Raw genomic sequence first — 16,537 nt, forward strand, 5'->3', positions numbered from 1 at the left:
AGGTGTTAATTTTTCATTATAGTAAAAAGACATTTCAGAAAATTCCTTGAGTTTCTTAATGTCAGATTCCAAATGTGGTTATCTAGGCATTAATCAACCCAGCATTCAGGTCACTTTTTTTTCCCCAAAGAAAATTTTCGAAGAAATTTTTACATGCTTGTTGCTTAAAATTGTTGCTATCGAGTAAAAGACCAAGTTGTTCAGCATCTTCTCTTCGACTTCCAACAGACCTGATAATTAACCCCGGTATAGGGACAGACTGTTTTTAACCCCAAGCAGTTAGCAACTGCAGGTGCCTTCATGGCCACACAGACGCAGACACCATGGTGCCCCCAAGCGCTCACACCTGGATGTTTTCTAAGCAGCAGTTCCAGTTCGAGCCGGGTGAGTGCCAGCAGCCTTGAAGAAGTGTCTAGTCTTTCTGTCGTTAATTGTAGAGTGCAGAGTTTGTGGTGAGGTCAGTCACTCAGCACAGTGGTCTGTGAGAGCATTTTTCCACTTGTAGAGGAGTTTTTCTTCTAGTCCTAGCAGCTGATCTCCCTGAGTGCCTGTAAGTTCAACTTAAGGTCATATTCATTATCATTTCCATTCTACTTTACCTCAGAAGTGGGTCATTAAAATTATATTCCTAAGCATATTAAATATCAGAATAATCAGGAAAAGATAAGAGTTATATACGCAGCAAGTGGTTTTTATGGAGAAGAATCACTGAGAGAGATGTTTTGTTATTCTGGGGCTTTGTTTAATACTTTTTTTAAGTTTTTAGAATTGTCATGGACTAGATCAGTGGAAATTGCCCTGAACTCTTCCCCTGGAAACAGTGAGCCAAGGGTCTGGCCTGTAATTACGGAGTTTTATTCCAAGGGCTATTGGGGCAAAGTTGTTCTTGGAGCTCACACCCAAGCACATTGCAGATTTCTCTCTGAGACTCTCAGATGGTAGAGAACCAAGCTCCATCCTGGACCTGTCTCCTTCTTCAATCCCAACAGCCACAGTCCAAGTCGCCCCCTCTCCATCATGTGCACCGTGGCTGCCTGAGGTGGTGCTATGGATTCAGGAATTGAGGCTAAAGAGTTTAAGTTCTACAACCTGGAATATGATGCACTACACCTCACTATTCAGAGCCACACTCCAGTTGTCCTACAGAAAGCTCTCCTGTCCTGGGGAGGCCAGATGCAACAGGAATGGCGGTAGCTCAGGTCAAGAAAGCAGGTCCATCCACAGTTTGCAAGCCTGATGCAGAAGAGTCAGACTGTTTTAATACATCTTTTTAGCCTCCATTTTATTTTGTATTATGTATGAACTAAAATTTTAGTTCAGTGTAAAAAACAAAAAAAAAAAAAGTTAATAGGAAAAGAAAACCTTTAATCATCACAGAAATCTAGGTTTCTAATCAAGTGATAAAGGTTGATAAATTGATGGTATCCAGATCATGACTTTAAACTCCCATTGATCTAGTGAGTAATCAACATATTGCACATATGCCGCTCTCTTGGCTGACCAAGTGTGAGTCTACATTGCCAAATTAAACATGGAGAGGAAAGCTGGCTTTTAGACAGCCTGCCTGCAGTGTTCATTTGAAACAGCTTTTAAGCAAATACAATTATGATTGGAACTTATCTCAACCAAGTGAAATTCTTTCATTGGTCATGAGAGAGGGAGCAATCCAGAGGTGAGGTTGCTGGGTGGACCACAGAGTGTCCCAAGGTCATCAGCCTATCTTCTGCCAACATAAGATGGTTCCAGAGAGTCTGCCTAAAGCACACCACAGCTCAGTGGCCGTTCCAGGCTCTGCCTTGCTCCCACCCTCCCATGGCATTCCCTCATCCTTATTCCTCCCTCCAGTGACCTCACCAAGTTACTGATGGAAAATTAAGGTTAAAAGGCCTAAGCTCTTCCCTCCCACCCTTGGCACTTGAACATACTTTTCTTTTTGTCTACTCTTCTTTTCCACCTCATTTTTAAGGCTTTTGCCTGCTTCTGGACCCTTGGCCTCATTCATTCTTGCTTTCCCAGGGCCTTACTCTCTTAGTTATCAGCTCTTTCTCCACAGCTTATTCTCTGTTGGCTCCTTCTGCATTGCCCTCAGACAGGCACACATTTCTTTTCTCAGGAAAACGACTCTTGCTGTCCCCCTAAACCACCACCTTCTTTTCTCATTCCTTTCACTGCCAAACTTCTGTAAGTATAATTTTTCTTGTTGTATTACACACTGTTACACCGCAAATGCCTGGAAAGCAAGAACCACAGCATATAACAGTTCGTATTTGTCAAGTATATAGCACCGTATAAAGTAAATGAGACACTGACTGCGGAGCCTGACAAGCCAGGATTCAAATCTAGGCTCACTCATTACTGTAAGTGACCTTGGGTAAATTACTTAATCCTGCTCATCTTCAGCTTCCTCATTTGTAAAGGGTTGGAGGTGGGTGATAATACCCATCTTCAGAGAATCTGAACAGACATTTTTCCAAAGACATACAAGTGGCCAAAAGTATATGAAAAAGTGCTTGCTCACTAATCATCAGCAAAGTGCAAATTGAAATCACAAGACATCACTTCACACTTGTTCAAATGGCTAGTATCAAAAAGACAAAAGGTAACAAGTGTTAGAGAGGATGTAGAGAAAAGGGAACTCTTGTGCATTGCTGGTGGGAATGTAAATTTGTTTAGTCACAATGGAAAATAATATGAAGGCTCCTCAAAATATTAAAAATAGAACTACCATATGACCCAGCAATCCCATTTCTGGATATATTAGAGGGAATGAAATCATTATAGAGATACCTCATTGTAGCATTATTCACAACAGCCAAGAAATGGCAGCAACCTAAGTATCCATCTACAGATGAATGGATAATATATATATAACATATATAATACATGTTATATAAACATTATATACATAAACATTAGAATATCATTCAGTCATCAGAAAAAAGTAAATCCTGCCATTGCAACAGTGTGGATAAACCCTGAGAGAATTATGCTAAGTGAAATAAGTCAGAGAAAGATAAATACTGTATGATCTCACTTATAGGTAAAACCTTAAAAAGCCTTACTCATAAAAACTGTAGAATGGTGGTTACCAGAGGCTGGGGGTTGTGGGGAGGTGGCAGATGGAGAGATGTGTGTCTTCCAGATTTAAGAGGAGTTAAGTTCTGGGGATCCATTGTATACCATGGCAACTATAGTTAACAATACTGTATTATATCCTTGAAAGTTGCTAAGAAAATAGATCTTAAATTTTCTCACCACCAAAAAAAAAAAAAGATAATCATATGAGGTTATGGAGGTGTTAACTAACACTAACATGGTAATCATTTTACAATTGATTTGTGTATTAAATTACTGTGTTGTACACTTTAAACTTACACAATGTTATATGTCAATTATAGCTCAATAAATCCAGCAAAAAATAATGCATATCTTGCAGTGTTGTTATGGAGATTATATGAGATTATGCTTATAAAACCCCCTAGCGTGGTATCTGGCAAAAGGCTGGTTCACTTCCCACTTCCACTCCTGTTAGGAATTCAATTGACTGAGTCACCAAATGGTCTCCCATGCATTTCAGTCAGTGTTCAGTAGCATGGCATCCACTTTTTGTTCCATTTAATTCTTCTTCTTTTCTTTGCCTGTGTGTTTCAGGTTCACAACCAGTATCCAACAGAGTTTGAATTCAATCTCTATTACTTAAAGTTCTTGGCTTTCCACTATGTGTCTAATCGCTTTAAAACATTTCTTCTGGATTCAGACTATGAAAGATTAGAGCACGGTACGTGTTTGCATGCCCTTGTTCAATCTTTTTTTTGTTAGTTTTATGTATTTTTAATTAAAAACTCTAATAAAATAACCACCCCCAAGTGTGGCAAGGCCATTTTAGTGTTTTATCCTGAACTATGAAAGTATAATGGACATGAATGAGTGAGATTTTGTGCTGTGCTAGATCTTAGGGACTGCTAATGTTCATCATGTAGCACCTTTGAAAACGTAAATCTGCTTATTACTATCTTATTATCTCCAAGCAGTATCACTCTTTGTGGAGAAACACCTGACTCCTAGTTATTCCATCCTGGTACACTCTGGTAGGTTAGTGGTCCCCGGGAAGCAGCTTGCATAGCTGTTATGGCCATGGGCTCTGGAGGAAACAGAATACAGTTAAATTTCAACCCTGCCAGTTACCAGCCAAGGATCAACACTTAGGACAGGTTAGGTCCCTCTCTGAGTTTCCTCAGTTTCCACATCTTTAAAATGAGGATAATAATAGCACACACCCCTTTTTGGACCAGGATGACCACATTAAGAAATATTTGTAAATTTCTTAGCACAGTTGCTACTACATAGTAAGAATTCAATGAATTCTAGATAGCACCATTATTATAATTGTAATGGCAGTAACAGTTCTAAAGAATAGATCATAAAAACTGGTCAACCCCTGTGTAAACGTTCCCCAAGGGGATTTTACTTTCTTACTCTGCTGTTGTTATAGGGAGGGGGAAATGGGGATACACATGAGTATTTTTGTTAAGAAGACCATCAAATAAAGAAAAGCAGTATGTTTACTGTTTATTTTCAGTATATTATATATACTGAATATTCTTAAAGAGGATTCTCTTCATGGCTGAAAATATTTACTGATGTTCTGAGTTTAAAATATGAAAGCAAGAAATACTGTTTTCAGTGCATGTTATTAAACTTGTCTAGTACAGTATTTCATACTTTTGGTAAGGGAGACAGCACTGGTGAGACCATTTCCTTTCCTGTTTGTACTTCCAGACCTTTGTTGACTCATAAAATTGTCATTCCACATATCACAATCAGAAACCTTAATTTTTTAGTCACCCTTGTGTTGGGAAGACATTAAATAGAGCTGGTTCCAGTGGACATTAGAGTCACTTAGAGAACTTTTTAAAATGACTTTTATCTGGGGCCCATTCTCATATTCTGTGATTGGTCTGAGGTGAGACCTAAGTACTGGGACTTTTTGAAGCCCCTGTGTTTTTGTTGTTGTTGTTTTTAAATGAGTGGCCAGGGTTGAGAACTACTGTTCTGCACTCTACACTTAAAAGGTAGAGAAGAAACATTAATTAGTGTTGGTGCTAGTTTAGTCTCTAAGTCATGTCCAACTCCTACAACTCCATGTCTTGGGGGCCCCTCATACTATAAGATTTTGTGCAGTCTTGGGCATGAGACATTCTTTTATGGTAAATAAAATGCTTGTTAACTTTTGACTGAGTCTTTTCTCAGTCAAGAAAAGACAAGAAAAGCAAGAAAATTTAAAGCAAGAAAAGACAGCACTGCCACGAGAGGCACTCTTCCTGGCCTTTTAAAGAAATACCTCCTGCCTCACCCTAACATACCTTCCTCTCTATTAAAACAAAGTAGGCTCATGTGAGTAACAGACTGAAAGGTACAAATATAGTACCTGAAATGCCACCCTCCCCAATTCAGCTTTTAACTCACCCAAGGATACAGACCACACCCATCTGACATCTACAGTCTCCCTGACCATGATGTGTGGTGTATGTAAACTACCAAACAAAGAAAACACTTTAAATGGCTTTGTAATAAACAGCCAGCAACTTTATAAAGAAACATAAAATTATGTTTTTAACTGAGTCTCATCAAATCATTCTCCTTCCAGCTTTTTGGAAAAATGTGTAGAATGTCTGCTGGCATGGACCTCAGAATCTAGATGTAGACGTGGGATGTGGCCTGGTTGGGGGGGAGTCATGATATATTGCTAAATACTTGGGAAGACTTCAGCACATGTTCTCTTTCCATTTGGATTTGTTTCCATATAGCTGTGAAGTCCATTCCTATCTGTAGCTTTGCTGCAGTCCTTTCCTATCTTTTTAGTTATTTTCTAAGGTTTTTGCCCATGCAGTGATGTTTCTAGAGCCATACGAAATGTTCCATTTTTCATCTGCTACATGCATCACATTTTTAAGAAAACTGTTGATTTATCTGACTTTTGTTTTGCTGATTTTTTTTTTTCCAGGAACTTTATTTGATGATAAAGGAGACAAGCATGCCAAAAAAGGAATTTGTATTTGGGAGTGTATTGATAGAATGCACAAGAGGAGTCCCATTTTCTTTAATTATTTATATTCACCAGTGGAAATAGAGGTAAAGAAAGAAAGCATTTATGTTGCATTTTTGGAATATTTTGTGTTGACGTTTTCCTTACTTTGAGTGTATATAAGTGTTTAAGCTTTTTATAAACATTTGACTAGATTTCATACCAGAAGCTATTTAAAGGTTGATACACTTTGGGCTTAGATTATGATGCAGTGAAGTCTGTTACCAAATTCTTAACCAGAAAAATTAGGAGCTGGCCCCCTAAACAGAAAGTATAACTTCAAGAAACTCAGAGCAGATCAACTTGCCCTGGGAAGGGAGAACAAACTTGAAAACTTAGCATGCTGTCTAAGCTGAAAAACCTAAAATACTTCAGAAAGGACTTCCCTAAGTCCATTCGTACCAGAGCCATGGAAGAACCCCTATGAGGAGCAGGAAGGTTGGAGCCCAGCCTAAGAAGGATGACTTCTCAGGGACAGCCATGCTCTGCCATGCCCGTATGCATGAAATAGGCTCTGCAGTGGCGTGGAGCTCTCCACCACCACTCACAAGCAAGAAGTCCCTGCCCTGGGCCCCAGAACAATAGGACCCCAACCCTAACCTTTCTCCAGATGCACCCTCCTCATGAGGTGTGTGAGAAACCAAGGGTACATGCTTATATGTTCCTCCTTCATCTAGACCACACTCTGGTACTTCAGAATTCCTTGCCCAAATTCAAATTACTTCCCAGACCACTTCCCTAAGCCAGTGAGTGTAAGCCAAAGGGCAGCTAAGGAGTAGCATTTGTCAGGGAGCAGACAGTTCAGCTGCAGGGCTAGGGTGTATGCTCATGTTCATAGGAGACCTTCAGAGTATAGGACAGAGCTGAGTCAGGAGGAGCAGGGGTTTAGGCCAACAACTGGGAACTGGGACCAGCCTCCCCCAGTGCCGAGGAGTCTGAGAATTTTCAACTGAAACCTGGCCTTCTAGGTTGTTTGTAAGTTATATTTGTCAGGGTAGTATTGATGTGTAATGTTTAAATATATAGACATATGTCATGAGAACCTCTGTTCATCCTCTTCCCTGGACCCCCCAGTGTTAGGGGCCGGCCTGCCAGTAAGCTTGGGCTACTTTGAGGTCAAGATGAAACTATATTTCAGAATTTTCTTTAAACAGGCCCTGAAGCCCAATGTAAACGTTTCCAGCCTCAAGAAGTGGGATTACTATATAGAGGAGACGCTTTCCACGGGGCCCTCGTACGACTGGATGATGCTGACCCCCAAGCAGCTGCCCTCCGAGGACTCTGAGCTGGCCGGAGGAGCCAGGCCCCAGAGCCAGAGGAGAACCGTGTGGCCGTGCTACGATGATGTCAGCTGCGCTCAGCCCGATGCTCTCACCGGCCTTTTCAGTGTAAGTCACCACGTGAAGCCAGACTCCCAAGGCTCTGGGCCCCTGAAGGCACGTGAGGCCTCAGGAACCTGGCTGAGTGAAGACTGGTTCACCAGCTCCTGGCCATGGCTCTCCTCACTCTGGGCTAGCGTTCTTGCCAGCACCATAGGAACATGCGGAAACCAGACCGGCTCTCAGCATCCCTGGAGAACCAGGCACAGGGACTGGAAAACAGTCTCAGTAGAAGTGAGTTTTTCATTATTACGAGGAAGCATTCAAGCAAGTAGAGCAGTTTGCAGCTTCCCGGCTGTTTCATCTGGCCAAGAGCCAAAGTCAGACCTGGGTTGTGACTTCTGTGGGTGCCTTACTTCCTCCAGTCAGAAGTGTGGGTAGCTGATGGTCTGATGGGAATACTGCCAGCTGTCTTCTACAAGGAATATTCTGGATTGAAGCCATTCTGGCAGTAACCCCTATGATGAGAGCAGCGACCCTGAGGAAAGGGTTTGAGCCCTGACACGGGCCAGACAGTTCCTGAAGAGTCTTCTCCATTCAGTCTTCTGACCAGGAGGAGCATGTGTGAGAGCGCGGTCACAGAGGCCGCTGCCCTGCTCTCAGTCTCCCTGGCCGAGGGAAACGCCAGGCCTTGGGCATTTCTTGGTTCATTCTCCCTACATCTGGTTTGAATCATCAGAGTCAAGGGGTTCCTCTGTCCAGGACAGACTTCTCATCTACCCAGCTATTAGGGTCTGGACATAGGCCTAGTGCTTGACCTTTTGCTGTGGCCATCAGATTTCCTATGGGCTGGCCAAGGGTGAAGGTGTTCGGGATACAGATTTCATCTCTCTATTTAAGCCATCTGTACAAAGAGGCCCGGTTACAGATCCTAATAAATCATCTTTGCCGCAGTGCATCACACCAGCTAGCACTCCCACCACCACTGTTCCTGGCTTGGAGACCTCTGAGGCCCCGGACTTACTGCAGTCTTTCACTGCCGTCTGGTCATGCTCCTCCTCTGGCTCAGAGTAGGTGTGGCTCTGGGGAACACCGTGACTTCTGTGAACTACTCGGTTGGCCAAGAAGTTCGTTTGAGTTTGTCCACTGTTACGGAAAAGCCCAAACGAACTTCTTAACCAACCCGATACTTATCTGTCAAAAAAAAAAAAAAACAACCCTTTTAATTTCTCTGTAGGAAATTGAAAGACTGGAGCATAAATTGAACCAAACCCCTGAGAAGTGGCAGCAGCTGTGGGAACGGGTAAACGTGGACCTTAAAGAAGAGCCCAGAGCAGATCATGTGAGTTGGCAAAGCCCTTTGAAGAGCTGCTACTGAGCTTCTTGAGGGCACTGGGTTAGGTGGGGCCTCTGCCACTGGTAACCCAGGAGGTTTATGGCCAAAGAGAGGGCTCATGCCTTGAGGGTCCAGGGCAGAAAGTTCCAAATGACTGAGTACTTCCTGAGTGGCTCACTCTGCCACAGTGACATGGTACTTGTGTTCAGTGCCCCGTATCCAGGGGAAATTACTGGGTTCTTTTCTGTCTCAGCACCTCTGTGGTTTCAGCTGATCTACCACAGGAGGGGAGGCAAGAGGGGGATGCCAAGATCTTGTTGGCTCCAGAGAAATAGGGAAAGTGAAATATTTTAAAACAGTAAAATATGCCACTCTGTTGTTCACACCCCCTTTTTGTTTCTAAATTAAGAAACATTTACTGTAAAAATATTTTAATACCACATACTCCGTTTTCTTCTTCTCACCACCCCTTAAGCTGTAGAATGTGGAATGGGCTGTGCTGAGCCCCTTAGCATCCACACCTTAGCGTCCTGTTAACGCTCAGTGAGGGAGTGGCATCCAGCTCATGCATGCAGGCTCAGGCCCAGATAATACGGCTGATACACAGGGCGGCCGCCAGCCAAACCCACAGCAGGTTGGCTCCAAGCGCAACAGAGGGAGGTTAGGACAGATGAGAGCACTTCAGGAAAGGAGAGGTCAGCAGGGTCCGATGTCACAGAGGGGTCAAGGAGAGTGGAGTATAGAAGAAAATATCCTCTGACCCTGTAAGAAGGGGTCCTCGGGGCGCCGTCTCTTGCCTGCAAGTGGCAACTCAGGGACTATTACCAGACAGGCCATGGGTGGATGATGTCTTACTGCTTTTTTTCTCAGAATAAAATAGTTTGTTAATTTTTTTTCTGATTATGAATATGAGATATATGTATTCCTTTATAACACAGGAAGTTATAGAAATCACCCAAAATTTATAAAGTAGAAGTAAACCACTATGCCTTCAGACTTTTAAACACATATAAAAGGGATTTACTATAGACGTAGTTTTAAAACCTGCTTTCTTTTTTACTTAGTATATGGCATACGTGTCCTTCCATTTGTCACTGGATATAAATCAACATCCTTTATAACAGCTGTCTAGAATTCCATTGTTCAGAAATTTTTTTCTTTTAACTAGCCCCATAATGATAGGCATTTAGGTAGTTTCTAGTTTTTTGCTATTGTAAAAAAAAAAAAAAAAAACTCCAAGGTAAGCATCTTTTTATACATATTCTGTATAGACATATATATGGTCTAGTTTCTTTCTTGAGGTAAATTTTTAGAAGTGAAATCATCGGATCAGTTGCTTAAAGTCTTTGTAAAGTCTTCCTACCTCCTGTTCTGTCTTTTTCAGCCCCAGAGATACCCTTCGGGCTCCCCAGGAACTGTGTCCACCAACCTCCCTTCTTATCAGAAGAGGCCTCAACTGCACCTTCCAGACAGCAGCCTGGCAGAGGAGCAGAGCACTGGTGTGCCCCCATCCAACGGGGTGGACCGCAGAGCAGCCACACTGTACAGCCAGTACACGTCCAAGAACGACGAGAACAGGTGAGGGTTGTGAGCCTGCCAGGGGGTGCAGCCAAGGCTCCCCCAGCCCTGCCCTCAGCCACACCGCAGGCCCTCGGCTAAGCTAGGCCTGGGCCGTGCCACGTTCTGTCAACTTAAAATGGATCCGCTTTAATTCTTTGTTTCTGTTTTAAATGTGTTAGATGGTTCTTGGAAGAGGAAAAATCAAAACTACAACTAAAATAAGGCCAGGAGGTTGTAGTTATTTGTGGCGGGTCCTACTGTCCCTTATCTGCCAGGTCTTTTGAGGGAATGTGTGTTAGTGAGCACTTCTCCAGTGGCAGACTTCTGAGATCCAGCACATTGCTCGCCCAAGCCGAAAGGAATTGACGCACATGAAGTGAGAAAGCCAGGACGTGCCAGCTTCTCACAGTACCTTCAGGCTCCTGTCGTTTACCAGCTCTGCTTCCTCGTACAGCCTGCATGAACCCCAGCGTGGCACAAAGGATGGCTGCTGAGAGCTCCAAACCGCACAAGTTTGGTAATCCCAGCAGAATGAGGCAGTCTTTCCCTGAGAGTCTAGTAGAGGAATTCTGGGGGGAGCTCTGACTAATCTTTTTCGGATCATCTAGGGGAAACAGCACATAGTAAAATCATATTAACCGCCATGTCATCATTACTTCTAGGTCCTTTGAGGGAACGCTGTACAAAAGAGGGGCTTTGCTGAAAGGTTGGAAGCCCCGTTGGTTTGTTTTGGATGTAACAAAGCATCAGGTAATAAACACCATCACAGCCTGTAGCAGTCATTTCTCCCCAGGCAAGGCTCCGTCCCTGGCTGTTGTGCGGCTCCCAGCAGACACGCAGAGCCCCGTGTACAGAATGCTTCCTCTCACCAGCTACCCGGGGGCTGCTCCGTGGATCCAGTGAGAGTGCATGCGGCAGCCCTGTGAGAAAGTGTGGGTGTGTGCAACAGAGGCAGTGACCGTGGAGCCCAGAGCATTAAGAGCAACAGAACTCTGCTTCTTAATGCTCATGCATCTCCTGCTGCCTGCTGTCCACAACCAGGCCAGGAGAGGACCTGAGGGTTTCAGCGTGTTGCATACCACATGCACATACAGAGCCCGTGCCTGTGAACACTCTCCAGAATACAGATCACTTCGTGTCGACAGCACAAAGCATCCATTCAAAGTCGAGGGCGTTAATTTATTCAACAAACATTTCTTGAACACCTTCTCTGTGCCCATCCCTGTACTAAAGAAGGCATCACTATCCCTCAAAGGTGACAGCAACAGAGGAGGGAGGGAGCTTTAAAATAGGCAGAAGGGGATGTGCCCATCCAAACCTGAAATCCGCAGTGGGCGGACACCAGCCTGGACCTCCCAGTCCATGCTGGGAAGTCTTTTCCCCACTATTAGGTCTTTGCTATGGCTCTAGCCGCTCCCCTCGCTCTCCCCACAGTCCTTAGAGTCAGAATCTTTGCTCCGGTGATCTTGGAGGGTAGGGGAATGTTATGCAAACTTCCCGCCTCTTTGCATCGTTCACTGGAGAGTCATATGTCCTCCCATGGTCTGACCAGAGACTTCACTCTGCCTTAGAACTGACCAGTCAGCCTTGAGCAGATTCTCAGTGCATTCATGTGTAACATGGAGTCTGCTGAGAAAGATACGGGCTGTGCCCCAGTGCGGTGCTCTGGTTGGAGCTGCACCTAGATGACTCCTGCCAGATGCACACTTCATGTGGGGACTGACCACCTTTCACTCTGCTCAAGGAGTTTCATAAAGGTTATACAGAATCCTGTTGGATTACAGATACAGAGAATTTTTTTTTTATAGATATGCAGTGGAAGCCCTTTTTAGGCAACTAGACTTTAAACAGCGCTGTCTAAAATTAGAGCCTACATTGTGTAAGAAAAGTCCCATTAAACCACTAAGTAAAACATAGGAGAACGTCATGATGTGTCTATAATTTACAGTTACATCAAATTATACTTACATTCTTGCCAGTCTTTTAGATTTAATACAAAAAGTATACAGTTTTCTATTTGCACTACTCCTACCATGCCTGCAGAGAGAGGCAGAGAAAAGGCTGAGCCCAGAATCACAGTGACGGAGGCACCAGGCACATTCCTGCCGTGTAACTTTCTGAAATCCAGACTGATTTAGTTCAAGTGAAATCCAGTCCTTACACATAGTAACCCTCAGTCAAATGTTGAGCTATTCATTGTTTTTCAAAAATCACTTCATACCCACCTGCTATTTGGAAATTTGCTCTTTAAATATAGTATAGCTTGAACATATTTTCCTACCAGTTCACATAGATCTTATTTCTTAAATGCTGTATAGAATTCCATACTATTGATGTACCATCATTTAATTAACCAACACCCTATTGACAGGCAGATACATCTTTTCAGTCATTAGCTGATAGAGGGAGTGCTGAAGGAAACCTCTTCATTTGTGTGTCTTGGCATGCTTGTGGGAGTGTTTCTGTAAGATAAATTCCTAGAGGTGGGAAAGGTGTATCAATAGGTATAAGCGTTTTTAACTTTTAGTTCATATTGCCACATTGTCCTCTAATAGGTTTCTGACTAATTATAACCCCACAAACAGTGCTTACAAATACCTCATGCCTTCCATTCAACCTGAGTATTGTCAGCCATTTTAAATATTTCTTAATCTAAGTGAAAAGTGAAATCTCATTGATTTCATTTACTTTTGACTGTTTAGGCTGTTCACCTTTTCAGATGTTTGTAGGTTGCTCAAATTTTTTCTGTGAGTTGCCAGTTGAAATCCTTTGACCAATTTTCTATTAGGTTGTTTCTCTTTTTCTTCTCAATCTCTAGGAATTTTGTATATATTCTAAACATTAACCCCATATTCATATGTTCCATATATTTTTTACAGTTGTTGATGTTTTTATTCTTTTATATGTAATACATTTTTTCAAATTTCAAAAAATGTGTCTTTTTACCCTTTCTCCCAGCTACCTAATTCTTCTTCCTAGAAGCAGACAGCTTTTAATTTCTTGTCTGTTCTTCCAGACATAGTTGAGCAAGATATGGGAAAATACTTTCAGATACCTTTTGAAAAGCCCTGCTGTTTCCCCTTCCTGTGTCTCTTATATCCCGTGTGTCCTTTGGTTCCAGCTGCGATACTATGACTCGGGTGAGGACACAAGCTGTAAAGGCCACATCGACCTGGCTGAAGTAGAAATGGTCATCCCTGCTGGCCCCAGCATGGGCGCCCCGAAGCACACGAGTGACAAGGCTTTCTTTGATGTAAGTTGACCTTTGTCTTTTCCTGGCTCTCTGAACGTGATCCCTTACAGTCAGTCCATCCACTCCAAGAATGACGGGGCCTCAGGGCAGTTGATGGTGACTACAGATGGGCCACAGCCCCACCCTGGCTGTGGGAACTGCCGCAGAATTGAAGCCAGCACTCTTAATCCCCAAACCTGACCTCCCCCCGCTGTCCCTATGGCTCATAAAGGCTGCATGTTGCTTTGCAAAAGACAAAAAGACTCCTTCAAAAGGTATCCAACTACACTTGGAAGCAGAGGAACTCCTTGTTAAATATTGTTAGTTGTTCACTCACCACCTTCTGTCAAGAACAGATGTTATGTCTTCAAGCTTGATCATCCAGAAAAAAACCTCATTAGTCACACCTGATGACTGTCTTCCCTGAACATCTTCAGCAGGCCTTGGGACATTTTATGGGCCCATGATAGGGGACTTCTGTAGTCCCCAGAGCCAAGCGAGGCTTCATACAGGTCATACTCTAGTGCCCTCCTCAGGCTGTGAGGCCGCTTCCCTGTCTCTGAACTCCCAGTGAGGCCCCAGCTGAAGGCTTAGAGGAAGAGATGGGAAGGGAACGTGAAAGCCCACCCCACCATGGTGTGGATGAAGCTCAGTCTTCTTGGCTCCTTTGCTGCATGACTGCAGTGCATGGGTGAGGCAAGAGTCTCCAGCTATTCCAGACCCTCTTCCTTAGTCAAGAAGGTGCAAAGTCAGGCTTTTCTGGAGTATCTGTCTTCTCTGCAGACCCTTCTGTTAAGATCCCCTGTGACTCTGGGGACCAGGAAAGTAAAATCACTTCCATAAGCAATGACAGTACAGTAGTGGAGGGCAGAGAAATACGGAGGTTCCCGGGTAGTATCAAAAGGGAAGGTCACAGGGATTGATTAGCTCACATGCCCAAACCTGTAGACTAGCCCTGCCCTCATCTCTGCTTCTCTTCCTTTGTTTTTGTAGCTCAAGACCAGCAAACGTGTGTATAACTTCTGTGCCCAGGATGGGCAGAGTGCCCAGCAGTGGATGGACAGGATCCAGAGCTGTATCTCTGATGCCTGATGCCCATGGTCAACCCACACAGAAGAGGGAGGAACGGCTTGTGCTGCCAGATAGGAAGAAAGTGCATGAATCCTTGAAGAGCTGACAGCTTCCTGCTCGGTTCTAATAGTCATCCTAGGGCCTGAGGTTCTCCTGCCCAGACTTGGCCATTCCCCTCTCTCAGCAGTTGCTGCGTCTTCTTGGCCGGAGCAGACGTATCACACAAGTCTGGCCAAGAGCCCCAGGCCTCGCTGTGTCTTGCACTAGGCTGCTCTAACCTAGTGGTTGGAGCAGCCCCCCATGGTTAGGGGTCAGAAGAATGCTTCATGAGCCGTCTGTCACCCATCCCCGGCCAAGCGGCCACCACCCACCTGGGTCCTTCTTCATGAGAGCCGGATCCTTTCTGTTCTCCAAGGTCATAACTTCCTTGGAGAACTTCCTGACAAGCAAAGTTCAAAATCCTCCAAGACTATCTTCCCTTCTGCATAGGTTTCCCATTGGAGGCTCCTGCTCTTACCGCCCAACCTTAAAGATACTTGGTTCTCTGGTGCTGCCAAAGGTGCTTCCAGGATCCCTGCTCAGTGCTGGGGTTCACAGCAAGACCACCAGTGCTCAGGCAGGCCAAGGGGCACACAGAATAGCCTGATGGGAAAGATTGGCCAGGGAGTGGTGCAGTAATCACCAGGCCAATGCAGGAAAACACTGCTTCCAAAATACTGAATTTTCTAGGCCAAAGGTGCCCTGAGGATCCAGGACTTTGTGGTCCCATGTATTCTTCTGCTCCCTGACAGCTTCTTACACAAGATAACATGCAAAAAGCTGAATGCACTAATTCACAAAACAGCCACTTGCACTGAACTCTAATAAAGTGAAGATGTTGGAGAGACAGAAGACAGCTGTTTATGAGCATACCACCCCTGTGACAAGGGCTGTGTAGGCCGCGGTCACACTGTGGCGTGACTGGAAATCCAGACAGCACCTCTGCACGTGAACTTAAGGACTTGTTTAGTCGTTAGATTTTCTTTACTTTTGATAACCTGTGTTTGTCCAGCTTAAGATACAGGAATGCTGTTTGTTCACAGTGAACAGAGACAGCTTTTCTGCAACAGCCACTGTGGTCAACTGGAGTCGTAGGTAGCTAGATCATCATATTTGTTTTGAAATGTTAATATGTTAAATACCAAACTAATGTTTCAAAAATATGTATATATGATTTCTATACCCTTGTTTTTCAGGTAGTATGCTTATAATTTAATATAAAATTAACTGATTCATTCATAAGATTTCAGTAATTTTAAAATGGTTCCCTTTTTAAAAAACCACTTTGTAGAAGAAAAATAAATCAGATTTTCAAATTTAAAATTATCTACACACTAGGAAACAGAACTGTGTTAATATATAAGAAATTCGGGGATAAGAATGAAGGATTTTTCTATCATTTTCATTTTATAAATTGCCACCTGTGAAAATGGTTTTTGCACATTATTTGTATTTTTCTTTGTATATGAAATAATTTTTTGTACTCTGTAAAATATGGAGCCCACTGTACCTTCAGCTATTTGAGACTTTACACAGTGCTTCTTTTGTAACTGGATTCTTTTAACTTTCATGAAGGCACTACAGGCCTTGTATTCACTAACCACCTTGAATTAAATTTATTTCTTAAGAAAAAGCATCCCTCACTTACTGAAATAAAGCTCATTGTGCATTGTGGGATACTCAGGAGGCAACACTCATGATTCATACATGGGACTAAAAGTTCAAGGGCAAAACACAGCATAACCCATTTCTTGTCTTGGTTCTATTAATGTCGTCACTGCCCTTTGCTCAGGAAGTAACCAGACCCTGGAAACGCTGGCCTCAGCTTCTGGGTTCTGAACACCCTGCTGCAGACTTTAGGTAAGAGGCCTGAGGCTGCCACTCCCACCCTGTGC

The 16,537-nt window shown here is 43.5% G+C and overlaps 1 protein-coding gene across 6 annotated transcripts in view; it reads left to right on the forward strand.

Moving 5' to 3' along the window:
• The window catches only part of SBF2 (SET binding factor 2), a 489,641-nt gene extending 473,320 nt beyond the window's left edge, over positions 1–16,321 (forward strand). For all 6 annotated transcript variants that reach the window (XM_061147798.1, XM_061147803.1, XM_061147799.1 and 3 more), the window contains 8 exons: positions 3,652–3,778; positions 6,005–6,132; positions 7,240–7,473; positions 8,642–8,746; positions 10,125–10,318; positions 10,963–11,050; positions 13,422–13,553; positions 14,526–16,321. In XM_061147798.1, the coding sequence (XP_061003781.1) occupies positions 3,652–3,778; positions 6,005–6,132; positions 7,240–7,473; positions 8,642–8,746; positions 10,125–10,318; positions 10,963–11,050; positions 13,422–13,553; positions 14,526–14,624 (1,107 nt within the window). In that variant the 3' untranslated portion in view covers positions 14,625–16,321. The remainder of the gene's footprint in view (positions 1–3,651; positions 3,779–6,004; positions 6,133–7,239; positions 7,474–8,641; positions 8,747–10,124; positions 10,319–10,962; positions 11,051–13,421; positions 13,554–14,525) is intronic.
• Positions 16,322–16,537: the final 216 nt, after the last annotated feature.

The sequence above is a fragment of the Dama dama genome, chromosome 1 (genome assembly GCF_033118175.1).
Source record: "Dama dama isolate Ldn47 chromosome 1, ASM3311817v1, whole genome shotgun sequence".
In the NCBI taxonomy this organism is placed as follows: Eukaryota; Metazoa; Chordata; class Mammalia; order Artiodactyla; family Cervidae; genus Dama; species Dama dama.